Source organism: Pristiophorus japonicus, chromosome 15 (genome assembly GCF_044704955.1).
Source record: "Pristiophorus japonicus isolate sPriJap1 chromosome 15, sPriJap1.hap1, whole genome shotgun sequence".
NCBI lineage: Eukaryota > Metazoa > Chordata > Chondrichthyes > Pristiophoridae > Pristiophorus > Pristiophorus japonicus.
Window position 1 is genome coordinate 62,297,264 of NC_091991.1, and position 15,256 is coordinate 62,312,519.

The 15,256-nt window shown below is 41.6% G+C and overlaps 1 protein-coding gene across 4 annotated transcripts in view; it reads right to left on the minus strand.

Annotated features, from left to right (window-relative positions):
- Positions 1-12,166, minus strand: part of LOC139280809 (serine/threonine-protein kinase WNK1-like) — a 200,007-nt gene extending 187,841 nt beyond the window's left edge. For all 4 annotated transcript variants that reach the window (XM_070900527.1, XM_070900528.1, XM_070900529.1 and 1 more), the window contains exon 1: positions 10,280-12,166. In XM_070900527.1, coding sequence (XP_070756628.1) covers positions 10,280-11,086 — 807 coding nt within the window. In that variant the 5' untranslated portion in view covers positions 11,087-12,166. The remainder of the gene's footprint in view (positions 1-10,279) is intronic.
- Between the last annotated feature and the right edge of the window lie 3,090 nt (positions 12,167-15,256).

The window sequence follows — 15,256 nt, forward strand, 5'->3', positions numbered from 1 at the left end:
ATTACCATCGTCGAATCCCCCCCGCCCCCGAAAAAAACTATAATCAACATCCTGGGGGCTCACCATTGACCAGAAACGCAACTGGACCAGCCACATAAATAATGTGGCTAGAAGAGCAGGAGAGGGGCTGGGTATTCTGCAGCGAGTGACTCCCCTCCCAACTCCCCAAAGTCTCTCCCACCTCCTGCATGACACAAATCAGGAGTGTGATGGTACACTTTCCATTTCTCTGGATGTGCAGCTCGAACAACACAAGAAGCTCGACACCATCCAGGAAAAAGTAGCCTGCTTGATCGGAACCCCATCCATCACCTTAGGCATTTACTCTTCCACCACCGGCGCAACGTGGCTACAGTGTGTACCATCTACAAGATGCACTGCAGTAACTCGCCAAGGCTTCTTTGACAGCACCTCCCAAATCCGCAGCCTCCCACCTTGCATCCGCCTTGCATCAACCAAAACTATGCTGCCAGTGTCCTAACTTGCACCAAGTCCCAATCACCTGTGCTCATTGACTTACTAAACGACCAGGGAAAACAAACAACGTGCATAGTCCCGACCACCAAATTGGGTAAAATCAAACGGCAAGAAAATGCCTGGGGTAAACCTTGGGGCAAGTGATCCCACACCCCTTGATCATGTGAAAAACAGGTTTTAAATGTGTAAGAGATATCGCAAAATGCAACTGTTGTGGGGTGGGGCTGGGGAAGGAAGAGAATGGCTTCCAGAGTTTGAAGACCGACATGGTAGCAACTAGTGGCCAAAGCCTGCACCTACATTAAAACTGGCAGTAATTATTTACAGAGAGGCTGAATTTGTGGGCCCTACAGGTGTGTACAAGGTGCGCACGTGCCCGGAAGGGCCCCACAAGTGCCAGGTTTAGGCATGCACTGAAACCCGGGACTAGCAATTTGTTAAGAATCCTCGTGACAGATCGCACGCATCTGAAAGAAAAGGGCCTCTGCAGGCAGAGATTTGGGCTATTTGCTCAACTTCTGCCCAGCGAATGCCCTTGAAATTCTTCTGCCTGGTAAAAGGCGTAAGGCCTGATTTTACCAGCGCAAGAGTTTTTTAACAATACAAAAATAAAATGTTACCACTCATTTATACATTAAAAACCCTGTCCATTAAGGCAAGTTTATTTTTAGCCCCAGTAAAACAATTTTTTTCCAAAAAATGTTTAAAATAATTCAATGGCATTTTAATTAATTTTAAATATGTCATTTTATTTCCGTACAAACGGAACTCCCCAAAAGTACAAATGGGGATTCCCTTCTTTTATTGGTTGGGCAAGCCCACATGATCCCAAGGGCGTTTGCAAACCACATGCACCCCTGGGATACATGGGCCTCTACGCAGGCCTACGCGTAGAGGCCCAAGAGCGCAAGTCGCCGAACCTCCCGGACCACCAGATAAATGCGTAGATTTTTTGCAGGTTGGAGGCATCCGCCCGCAGGAAGCCTCCAACTGCAAATTTTGAGCCAAAATGTTTATATGGGCAGTTTCAGTGCTAAATTTTAAAAAGATGACTAAGAAGCATGTGCCATGTACATATTTTTTTTTTTTTTTAAATAGATATATCTTTATAGATACATCTATCGATAGCTCTTGCATATGCACACTTTCAGTGCCAGTTTCTCATTTCACAATGTCACTTTTTAAGTCAATGTTTCACAATGTCACTTTTAACATGAAAATGCAAAACCTAAGCTTCACCTCGATACTTTATCTCAGAAGCTGGAGAACATTAAACCACATCTGTACATTGAGCTTGCTGAGTTTTCATAATTTCCAACATGCAATCTTGTGCACAAAAGATGAAAGTTGGAAGGGTGTGTCTACTCATGCTGTGAGAAATTGAAAGTTTCTTTGCTTTTCGAATAGACTGAAAGAAAATGGAGATTAAATAGTCAAAGCTTTATTTTAGGCAAGTCTACGATTTATTTAAATTTATATGAACAAACACCACCTGTGATTGTGGTTTGTTGGCTGATGGTTAGAAAACAAAAGATTATTTGGAGAGAATGGATTACTGTTTATTACAATTAATAATTTAGTTTTTTTTTTTAAACTCTCATCTGTACCACTTTTAGGCTTAAGGAGCATTTTAAAACTGGAGTAAATCATAAACTTTGGGGTAAATTTATATGTTTATGGAACTTCTTTAAAGACTATAAATCAGAAAACTCACTGGTAGTGCACAAAATTTTCTCCTTTATTCTCCTGGCACACACCTGAATTGTATATCAGGAAATTGAAGCCCTCCAGCTCATGATTTTTGAACCATTAATTTAAGCAGAAAACTTGTATGTAAATACTTTAAGGCAGGAACATAAAGACAGGAATTGGTGATGATAGCAAAAGTAGTAATCGGGTACGTGAGGGCACAAAGGGTGATTTGTTGGGACCTGATGTTTTGATAACGACCAATAGTTTGACTCCCATTCTCCTGGTACCAACCCCCCACCCCACCCCTGCTCCCCCACCCATCCCCTCTCCCAAGCTCCCACTCCGCTGCCATTTCCCCCCCCACCCCCAGTCCGCTCTCTCTTCCTTCGGCATCTCCCCATCCTTCCTCCTACCCGCCCCTTCCATCCCTCCCCTCCCCCCCCCCCCTTCACCGTCAGAAACACAGGCACTGACAAAGAGAGAGAGAGAGAGAGAGAGAGAGAGAGAGAGAGACTAACAGAGACAGACACACTGACAGAGACAGAGACACACACTGAGGGGGGGGGCCCATCCCAGCATGGAGTTGGAGGGCTCCCAGTGCTGCAGTCGGTGAGTAGAAATGTAATTTTTTATTTAGATTTTTTAACTTTTTTATTTTTTTATTTAATTTTTTTTGTTTATTTATTGGTTGTTTTATTTATCATTTATTATTGATGATAGCTCTTTATTTGTAAAAGTGATGTGTTTCATGTTTGTAAACTTCCCTTCGCCACCCCCACTCGTTCTCTACGCCTGATTTGCAACCTATGCCTGATTTTTTTTTTTTTTAAAGTGTACGCAAGGTTTTTCTGAGCTTACAAAAATCTACACTTACTCCATTCTAAGTTAGTTTGGAGTAAGTTTTCACTGCCTAAACTTGCAAAACAGGCGTAAGTGGCCGGACACGCCCCCTTTTGGGGAAAAAAACTGTTCCAAAATGAAACTGTTCTAACTGACTAGAACTGGAGCAAACTAAATGCCGAGAATTGCAATTTCTAAGATACTCCATTCTAAACCAGTTGCTCCAAAAAATATAGGAGCAACTCAGGCCAAAACTTGACCCCATACTGTTAGATCAAGGCATCCGTTGATAGCGTTTTATTCCATTTAATTGTATATGATGAGAACCAATTCAAACTGAGTCACAATTATCCTACAAAGCAAATATTTAACTCAGTAAACGCCATAGCAGAAAACCCATCCTGAAAAAAACACAAGTACAAAGTAATTGATTACTGAAACATTACGCGATCAAGTTTTAGCAAACCAAACATGTCTGTAATTGTACAACTATATTCAAGTTATTATAGTCTCTAAAATCACCCAGGTGATTTTTAAAAGTACCATTAATAAAGCAGTCTTATGAACTGGCTGTACTTCGTGCACAAGGGGTGGACAATAACTTTTATGGGCACTTTTGACCAAAAACATCTAGGTTACTTAACACATCGTGAATATTACCTATTTTGTTACACTCCCCATAACAAAGAAAATAACAATGCTCACCACTATCATAGTTAGTATGCAAAATACACTTTTCTGACCAATAGTTTTTCTGAAATTGGGAGACTTAATTTTGTGTCTCATCTCCTTTTCCAATCTCTCCAGACGGTGTTTCTGACTTGCCTTTAGTTGGTCAAGATTGGCCCATTGAGCTGCCAATCAAACCTACCACACTGGATCAGAAAACTTCCTCCCGTGGCACCTTCATGGTCGAATCAGACAATTCCCTGCTGTGCTGAATGAAAAGGCAAATATTCTAACATGTCTGTGAATCCATACTAGAATGATTTTAACAAACCCCCACTTGTCTCAAGCCAACATGATACGGGGTAAATGCCATTTGTCCAGCCGGTTTGTCTGGGTGTAATTCCTATGTGCTAAATTCTAAACTACATTACCAAAAGCTGTATGGTATGGGTTCAACCTCTGCTGGAGATGAATTTCACTTAATAGTAATACCGTAAAATTAAATTCATAAAAATGTCTTCGTTCAAATAGTCAAAAAATCCAAAATGCGACAGGTGCTATCTGACCAAGGCCCAACATCTTCTAACTTATACTCAAGTGATCCAAGCAATATAATTAAATACTATTAACTTTGTTCATTTCTGCTCCACATGTCATTAAGTACTGTACACCAACAAATGTTCTTCATCCATTTACTAACAAAGTAAGTCTGGGGGGGAATAAAAAGGTTATCACATTTTCAGGAAATTCAAGCCTAAATATTCTTGTCACAGGGGATCATAGCAAGATTATTTAAACATGGTTTAAGCAATGCAGCTGTTGCAACTATGCAATAGAAATATTTCCCGACACAATTGTGTGAATTCGTAACCATGGAATTGAGAACAGTGAAATATTTCCAAAGTTCACAGAGATTACTGTACAGAGAAATTTAATTTTCAAGTTTCATCTCAAGACCTTCCAAATTAGTATTACATCAGGCGATAAACGTGGTTAATTTTTTTGCAGGGCAAGAATTTTACATATTTAAAATTTTGGTGCAGTTACAATTTGTTTTTAAACTCAAACATGAAGCCGAAACACACTGCCTCAAAAAAATTTGTCTATTAACAAACCTGGGCTGCTTACATTAGTAGCGATCTTCAGAGATTTCTTACATTCTGCTGATTTACAGGATATTATCTCCATTCCATGATGTACATAGAAACATAGAAAATAGGTGCAGGAGTAGGCCATTCGGCCCTTCGAGCCTGCACCATCATTCAATAAGATCATGCCTGATCATTCACCTCAGTACCACTTTCCTGCTTTCTCTCCATACCCCTTGATCCCTTTAGCCATAAGGGCCACATCTAACCCACTCTTGAATATATCCAATGAACTGGCACCAACAACGAACTGGCACCAATTCCACAGGCTAACAACTCGGATTGAAGAAGTTTCTCCTCATCTCAGTCCGAAATGGCTTACCCCATTGAACACAGAATTCCCAGAGGTACTGTTATACAACATACATTTCTTCACACCACAGTAATAAACAAAAATCACAAAAAAGTGGTTCCAATTTAGCTCGAGTGCTTTGAACATGACGACTAGTAATCTTTTTTCAAATTGTACCCAAGCTGTTAGTAACCATAACCTGCCATAGGCTTGGGACACCCAAAAACACATACAAGCAGTGATCCATAAACATAAATGGCATACTAGTTAATATATCTCATTACAGCACTAAATTGCTTTCCAATACACACAAATTACTCACAAAATATACAGTAATATGTAAACATAACTCAGCATATCAGCATCCTAACTACTTAAGTTGCATCTCAATTCTTTATAAGACATGCAATCAGGTGAATAAATTCAAATTAATTTGAAATTCCTCAGCTAATCTAAGCAGTCCAGATGTCTTCGAGTGTTATGCATTCCTCCACCATTTGTCACTGGCCTAAAAACAAATTACCTTCCCTCCAAACAATAACCAGCATATCCTTCCCGTGTTATTTTCATCAATTGCAGATATTCAAAAGAATTAAAAGTTGATCATTCAAAATAAATTACACAACAAAATCCACAGGTGATGCAGCACAACGAATTTAATTCAATATGGCAGAATGGCAAGAGAAAGAAAGGATTTATATAGCACCTTTCATGACCACCAGATGTCTCGAAGCGTTTTACAGCCAATGAAGTCGCTTTGGAGTGTAGTCACTGTTGTAATGTAGGAAACATGGCAGCCAATTTGCACACAAGCAAGTTCCCACAAACAGCAATGTGATAATGACCAGATAATCTGTTTTTGTTATGTTGATTGAAGGATAAATATTGGCCAGGACACCAGAGATAACTCTCCTGCTCTTCTTCGAAATAGTGCCATGGAATCTATTACGTCCACCTGAGAAGAACAGACAGGGCCTCGGTTTAAGATCTCATCCGAAAGACTTAAGTCCCTCAGTACTGCACTGGAGTGTCAGCCTAGATTTATGTGCTCAAGTTCCTGGAGTGGGACTTGAATCCACAACCTTGTGACTCTGAGGCGAGAGTGCTGCCCACAGCCACAGTTGAACAAAATCCACAGGCGATGCAGCACAAGGAATGTAACTGAATGTGGCAGAATGGCAAGAGGTGGAATTGCAATTACAATTCCTGTACAATAAGTAGTCTTGACCATATATTTAAAAGAATGCCTGGAAGTCAGGCCTATTATTTCCTCAAAGGAAGCTCAACATAAAGGCTAATTAGCCAGACTGTTCGAGTACACCTCCAGACACATAAGTAATAGAGCAGATCTTCTGTTCACCTGAAGAAACCCTGTGGAAGGCAGCCATCAAAAGGTAAAAGTAGGGGAAGAAATTTAGTGTGTGCATGTGTATTTTATACACACACACACATTGGTTGTTCGATGGCAGACAAGTTTCAAATACGTGGTCGTCAATATTTCAACTCTTTCTTCAAGGGAAGTGACTCGAATGGCTAAAGGAATAGTTGGTAGCTTAAACCATGCCAGAAAATTAAACCGAACACTGCCTTTTAAAATAATATTTTACATACACATTTGAAAGCCAGACATGAAGAACCAGACACCCAAAATCTAGAGTGACTGCAGTGCACCATGTGACATTATAACCATTCATTCTCTTCCAGGAAAGGCTTTCACCACTGGATACTACTGCCACTACTGCATAATTTTAAAATGGCAGGGTCATAAGATCTCACAAAAAAGCAGTAATTAGTGTTGGTATTTTAAAAGTTCATGGGTTCCCTTCTACATCCTACTCAAATTTCTGCACCACACTAGAAAAAAAAATATTTTTGTAATATCGGTGAAGTTTCCAAGAACAGAAAATGTAAGAGTCAGAATGTCTATAGCCACTTAATTGCCTTTTATATTAAAAAATGAAGATTTTGACAAGTAGCTGCAGAGCAATTAAACTCTTCATGAACTCAACCAGTGTTCACTTATCAATGAGACTGTGATCTTAAAGGAACAGAGCAAAATAGATCAGAACATAAGAATTAGGAGCAGGAATAGGCCACTCGGGCCCTTGAGTCTGCTCCGCCACTCAATGAGATCATGGCTGATTTTCTATCTCAACTTCCACTTTCCTGCACTATCCCCATATCCCTGGATTCCCTTAATATCCAAAAATCTATCGATCTCTGTCTTGAATATACTCAAAGACTGAGTCTCCACAGCCCTCTGGGGTAGGGAATTCCAGAGATTCGTAAGTGAAGAAGTTTCTCCTCAACTCAGTCCTAAATGGTTGACCCCTTCTGAGACTGACCACATTGCTGTGGGTCTGGAGTCACCAGACCAGATAAGGTCAGTATTTCCTTCCCGATTAGTGAACTAGATGGATTTTTAATCCAGAAGTTACACCATTACTCACACAGGTACTAGCTTTTTAAAATTCCAGATTTTTTAATTAACTGAATTTAAATTACTCAAACTACTATGGTGGGATTTGAACTTGCGTCTTCAGATTATTAGTCCAGGCCTCGGGATTACAAATCCAGATTATAACCACTATACTACCGTTCCATTGTGCTTCACATGCCTTAATGCTCCTTATAACAGCCTATTACTGACATACTATTAGAAACACCATAGGTGATCCACTAATATGGAGTCATATTTTTAAGTGTGTCCACAGCACACAAAAGTTACATTTCCATAATTTAGCTTCCAAGAAACTGGAGCCATGGAAAATCACTTCACTTATCTTGATTAACTGGTTGACCACTATCTTCTCCTGTCCCTCACCACATTTTCACAAAGTTCTTCCACATCCTCTGATTCAACACAAGCAACACTATGGGAAATCAGCTTGTGTTTAAATCGTAACTACTCATTCAAGATTTTGAAAACAAACACTTTGCTTCAAGGATTTAAGTACTTAATGCACCATAGACATTGAATGTTTTGTATAAAATATACATTGGCCTTACATTCAAACTCTATTTTTAATACCTCTAAATTGCCATCCAATATTCTGCACAACTGCTTTTACTCCCAGATTACATCAAAATACATTACAGGTATAAGTATATTGGGAGGAGAATATCAATTTAATTATGTAGCATCCTGCAAACTACAACTGTATTTGTTTTAAATGTCAACAAGAACAGAATACACAATTAATATAGGACAAAAAATAAAAATAAACAGCAATTCAATCTACACAAGTCCTTTTTGTACTTACTATGGAAAATTCAAAATATCTTATAAACAAAAGCAAAATGTAAAAACAGTGACCACATTAAATATAAATAGTATTTTTTAGTGGAACTTTCTAGCAGAACATAAAGTTACTCCAATAAACAGAAAATGCTGGAAATATTTAGCAGGTCAAATATGATTAACATATCAAAACAAAGTTACTATGTACGATGTATGACTGGAATAAACCTCCAAGTTGCACCAACTATTGTCACAAGAACTTCAGTAATTGACATATTGTAAAAAGAAATAACAAATATCTTGTTGGAAACAGGACTGACAGTTAGAAACTAAGCATCAATTAATTGGATGTCCAATTTAAAATTCACTGCTGCTGCACGGGTTTCCCAGAGTTCAGGAAACCCGGCAATCAAAGGGAAGCGGGAGCTGCGAGCTCCCCAAGGTAAGTGCCATTCTCAGCACATGGGTCAAGAGCAGGAGTGCTCACGCCAGCCGCTCAAGAAAGCCTTCGGCCTCCCCCCTCCTAGCCCAGTCTTTCCCCCTCCTAGCCCCAGCCCCGATTGTCAATCTTCCAACCCCCCCCCCACCATCCCAGCCCAGATCGGCGACCATTTCCCCTCTCCTCCCAACCCCAGTTGACCTTCCAACAGCCGGCAAGGATGTCCATTTGGCTGGCTGCCAAGCAGGAAACTGATCAAAAAAGAGAGAAGATCCTACCATCAATTTCGGTAGGACCTCAATGCCCCCGGCCGCGTCAAGTTCTTTGGCCCTTTTTGGCCTCACCCTCCCCAAAAATTAATCAGAAGGTTGTGGGTTCAAGTCCCATTTCAGAGACATGAGCATATAATCCATGCTTGCAGCTCACTGCAGTGCTGAGGAAGTGCTCCACTGTTGGAGGTATCATCTTTTGGTTGAGACGTTTAATGAGGCCCCATCTGCCCTCAGGTGGATGCAAAAGATCCCATGGCACTATTTGAAGAGCAGGAGAGTTCAGCCCGGTGTCCTGTCCAATATTTATCACTTAACCAACATCACCAAAAGATTATCTAGTCATTATCTCATTGCTGTTTCTTTCGTGTGACCTTGCTACGTACAAATTGGCTGTCGCATTTCTTGTGTTACAACAGTGACAACTTTTTTTGAAGTATTTAATTAACACTTGTCATTTCTTACCACTGCACATTAATAACCCAAAAGTAGTAAATATACACATGAACAAGGCACACCGCACAACCCCTTGCATGGATTACCACATCAGTGGTGCATAGTGGAAACTAACCACACAATCACAAATGTTTACTGAAGTTTTGGACTCCACTTAAAAACTCAGCTATAAAGCAGTAAGTTCTAAGCCACACAGACCAGGACTAGGTGTAATACCCAGTCTATACCAAGTTAGCCGATTTCAGCTATGGTGATGGTAGCACCCTTCAGCACCCCGTGACAAGGGGGAGAACAAGAGGTTCCCAATTCAGATTATAATCTAGCAATCCCCATTAGGATTGTTTTTGTGCAGAAGTCTATGTGATGGCACCAGCCATGGTCAAATCTGCCAACACTATAGGTTTACACAGGGAAAATACCAAAAGGCCATCATCAAAACTAAATCTGAGCAAGGAACGGTTGAATGAAAATAAAAAAGCCAAATAACTTTTATCAGAATGTAAGTTATCAGTACCTTGATCAGTATCTACAAGATCAGTTTTCTCTACTTTTAAAACTATGCTTCTATGTGGCAAGTGTCAGGGGATTCATTGCCACATCCCAATTTATGTTTGCGGTATATTACACATCACCTTTGGTACTATTGACTCCTTCGACAGGACCAGCACCGATGCAACAGGGAATTATTTAAATAAAGAGGGCAATCTTCTTAATGACGAATACAAACACTACCTCCAACAGAAGCATGAAATTTACCTGCAATTCACACCACGCGACTTCCACTGTCGTTTCTGTGTCTAGACCTTTATAGACGGTTTTGAAAGATCCTCTCCCAATTTCTATGTCAAACTTCAAAAACCTCCCGTCAGGGGAAGTTGCCACAGCTTTTGTCTCTATTTCTTCATTATCCTCCTGCGCCTTCCTCTCGAGATTTCTTGCCTCTTCCGCCTCTCGGCTCTCAGCGCTATCTTCTTCACTGACTTTCGACTCGACTTCCTCCTTGATTGGGACAGCTTTTTGCTTTTTTCTGTCTTTGCTGACAGTGCTGCTGCTGGTTGTACTCCCGACATGATTGCAAACATAGACATCGGGTGAAGGGACGGGGGCCCGAGGTGGCTTATCGCCAATTCCTGCCACTGTGCTTCCGTCTTTCGTACTGCCATCAACGCAGTTTTCTTCGGCAATTACAGGAACTGCAGCAGTGACAGGGTCAACAGCCACTGCTTGTACTGGAGGCTGAGTTTCGTTATTATTAGTAACACTGCTTATTAGTATAGTTGCATTATCTGATTCGGGCGGAGAAACGATAATGCAAGTCTTACTGGGCAGATGATCCAACGCGGTCACGTTGGAATCGCAAATCACACTCCTCCTGATAAAACGTTGGTGCTCTGCTTTGCTGTCCTTGTCCATAGTATGTCTCCGCCTCCTGAGGGCGTTGAACTCTTCCTTTTTTCTCAAACTTACTCCAAAACGTTCCCCTATTGTCGTATCCGAACTGGAATTGGTACCATTTTTAGGCGGGCGCAGTAAAGACCCAATCTTGTCTGCGCTTTCCGACATTGCCACAAAAATGCGATTCTCAACAGGGTTCAAAACCAAAAAAATTGCAGCGGTTTCTCTTTAGAACAAGATTTCAACGCGAGACACAAGTCAAGCGACTGATGGAAATGCAAATAAAAAAATTACAAAAAAATAGTACCAACTACGAATAAGAGACAAATGCAAACCGATTTTTTTTTTTAAATCAAAATAATACCATACTATTTTTTGTGCAAAGGGTCGGGTCCCTGGAACAGTGGCGTTCCTTTATAAAAAATAAAAAGGAGACACACAATATTGTCCAACTCAATCAGTTGCGATGCAGCAAGATAAACATGGACCATCCGATGTGATCCATCCATCCTTAATTAAAAATCCCGAACAGTTTTCATTCCTTTCAAATGGGAGATAATGAAAGAAATGTAAAATGAAAAAAATCCGACGATGGAAATCGAGCCAAAATAGTTCCTTTCTCTCGAATAAACTCCAAAAGTTGTATTTTTTGAAACTGCCAAAAAAAGAGGCGCAATCAACGCAACAATCCGTTTCACAGCGATGCAGCGTCTGTTCCCTCAACAGCAGAACAATTCCAGTTACGGGGAATATGTTGAATCGTTTTTTTAAACAGCGATGATGTACAGCGCCACAACTGTTCTGTCGATGTCTATAAGGCTCTGCTCTTCCAAGCTTTCAAAATGGATGCGATAAATGTATATAGTTTTTTAAAAAGTCAGCAAATTGAAGCAGGCAAGAACAGTCCAGGCTGCCAGACAGAGTAGGCCTGGAAGCAACAACAATGGATAACCCCAGGGTAAGGTCGAGTTGCCCGGGGAGAGGCTCTCACTGCAGTCCCGTCCACATACGTAACATCCCGGCTTCTGCTCTTCCCTCTCGCTCCCACTGGAATTTATTTTTCAAACAACAAAAAGAAAAATCACCAACACTTTTCCGCTACGGACAACTAATAATGAATACGAGCCCGGGCCCCCCGCGGCGGAGGAGGGGGGGGGGTGGCGAAGATAGGTGCTTAATCCACCTCTCCGCTCCACGATACACACGCTCTTCTTCCCAACTGTAAATGGCGGACACACTGTCTTTCGCTTACTGTCTGGGACTTACCGAGAAGCTCAGCGCTCGAGCTCAAGGTAGCCAATTCACATGCGTGCCGCACAGCCAACTGGGAAACGTAGTTTTTATTTTTCAACTGACGACGACGTGGTTTAAATTCAATTTAAACCACGCAAGAAGAGAGAACTACAACTCCCATCATGCAGCGAAGACTTTTCAGTTGGTTGGCGTTTATTTATTCCTCCTACTTTGCGTAGAACGAGCTGCAAGCACGTTAAGACCAGTACGTGATTCGGACAATAGGGGGAAAAAGGAGGGAGGAGGCGAGGCTGCTTTTTAAATCCTTAGTCATTCATTTTCCAGCCTTGATTCTTAAAGGGAATATACTTTCTTAATGAAAGAAATATGCAATAACCTCCACCCCCCAATTTTTCTTAAATACGCAGAATTTAAATGACATAAATCGTGCGGAAATACATCGTTGCGTGATGGCGTGATATTGAAATTCTCTCCTGGATGGCCCACCGCCCCAAATTCAAAGTGACCTCAGTTCACCATTCGAATAAAAAATATAAATCTGAAATAAAAAAACATAAAATGCTGGCAACACACCGCAGGTCATTGCGCCTGGAAAGAGAATGACAGGTTATAACATTTAGGGTGTGTGCCATTGATCAGAATTCATCTTATTCCAATTTCTGTTTGTTCCCAGGGTCCGACAACTGGTCCTCATTACAACCACTTAACTGGGTATTAATGCACCATCACAGTGGAAGAAATTAAAATAAATGTTTAAATACTGGAGACAACTCTGATCTTTCTCATTAACTTGCTCACTCAATGCTAATTTCTTGATGTAGATACACTGCCCGGCCACAGTGCTAGACTATGGGCCAAAGTTGGAAGATGGTAGTACACGCAAGATGTGTGCAACGTAAATGCATGGTCATGTCATTACAGTGGGACTTTAAAAAAAATCCACTGTTTTAGTTAGGCTAATTTTGCCCCCCCCCCCCCCTTATAAATCTCCCAGTCAAAGGGATGCATCAGTGGCCTCCTACCTGGCCAATACTGCAGGAAAGTACATGAGAACTGACAAGTCTACAGCAAAGTGTAAGTCTTTTTTGAGGAGGGTCAATGAGGGTAGTGCGTTTGATGTACAGGTAGTGTATATGGATTTCAACAAGGCTTTTGATAAGGCCCCACATGGCAGACTGGTCATGAAAGTAAAAGCCCGTGGGATCCAGGGCAAAGTGGCAAGTTGGATCCAAAATTGTCTCAAAGGCAGGAAGCAGAGGGTAATGGTTGTTGGATGTTTTTGTGACTGGAAGGCTGTTTCCAGTGGGGTTCCGCAGGGCTCAGTACTAGGTCCCTTGCTTTTTGTGGCATACATCAATGATCTAGACTTGAATAGAGGGGGTATGATTAAGAAGTTTGCAGATGATACTAAAGTTGGCTGTGTGGTTGATAATGAAGAAAAAAGCTATAGACTGCAGGAAGCTATCAATCAACTGGTCAAGTGGGCAGAACAGTGGCAAATGGAATTTAATCCAGAGACGTGTGAGGTAATGCATTTGGGGAGGGCTAACAAGGCAAGGGAATGCACATTAAATGGTAGGACACTGAGAAGTGTAGAGGAACAAAAGGACCTTGGAGTGCATGTCCACAGATCCCTGAAGGTAGCAGGCCAGGTGGATAAGGTGGTTAAGAAGGCATACGGAATGCTCGCCTTTATTAGTCGAGGCATAGAATACAAGAGCAGGGGGGCTATGCTTGAACTGTATAAAACACTAGTTAGAATGTGATTGCACTGGAGAGAGTACTGAGGAGACTTCCAAGGATGTTTCCAGAAGTGGAGAATCTTAGCTATGAAGACAGATTGGATAGGCTGGGTTTGTTTTCCTTGGAACAGAGGAGGCTGAGGGGAAACCTCATTGAGGTGTATAAAATTATAGGGGGCCTAGATATAGTGGATAGAAAGGGACTATTTCCTTAGCAGAGGGGGTCAACAACCAGGGAGCATAAATTTAAAGTAATTGGTAGGTTTAGAGGGGATTTGAGGAGAAATTTCTTCACCCAAATGGATGTGGGGGTCTGGAACTCACTGCCTGAAAGGGTGGTACAGGCAGAAACCCTGACCACATTTAAAAAGTACTTGGATGTGCACTTGAAATGATGTAATTTGAAGGGCTATGGACCGAGAGCTGGAAAGTGGGATTAGGCTGGATAGTCTCTTGTTGGCCGGCACGGACATGATGGGCTGAAATGGTCTCCTTCCGTGCTGTAAATTTCTATGATTCTATGATTCACTTGATGTATCTCAAATGGCCCAGTTGAGGTCAGAAGCTCCTGAAGTGGATGCTGCCTGACACAAACTCATTCTATAACACTGTATTACACTACAAGATTGTTCAGACAAATTTTCAAAATTGGGGATCCATGAGACACCGTGGGCCATCAGCAGCATCAGAATTGTGCACCACCACAATCTGTAACCTCATGGCCCTGCATATCCCTCACTTTGCCATGACCATCAAGTCAGGTGACTAACCCTGGTTCAATGAGAAGTGTAGAAGAGCACCAGGCATACATAAAAATGAAGTGCCAACCTGCTGAAGCTACAACACAGCACTATATGCATGCTAAACAGTGGAAACAGCATGCGATAGACAGAACTAAGCTATGCCACAACCAACGAGTCAGATCAAAGCTATGCAGTCCTGCCACATCCAGTCGTGAATGGTGGTGAACCATTAAACAACTAATGGAAGGAGCAGGCTCCATGAACAGCCCCATCCTCAATGATGGTGGAGCCCAGCACGTGAGTGCAAAAGACACGGCAGAAGTGTTTGCAACCATTTTCAGCCAGAAGTGCCGAGTGGATGATCCATCTTGACCTCCTCCTAAGATCCCCACCATCACAGAAGCCAGTCTTCAACCAATTCGATTCACTCCACATGCTATCAACAAACAGCTGAGTGCTCTGGATACAGCAAAGGCTATGGGTGCTGCCAACTCCCGGCTGCAGTGCTGAAGACTTGTGCTCCAGAACTAGCCGTGCCTCGAGCCAAGCTGTTCCAGCTACACCACTAGCATCTACCCGGCAAAGTGGAAAATGTGTAC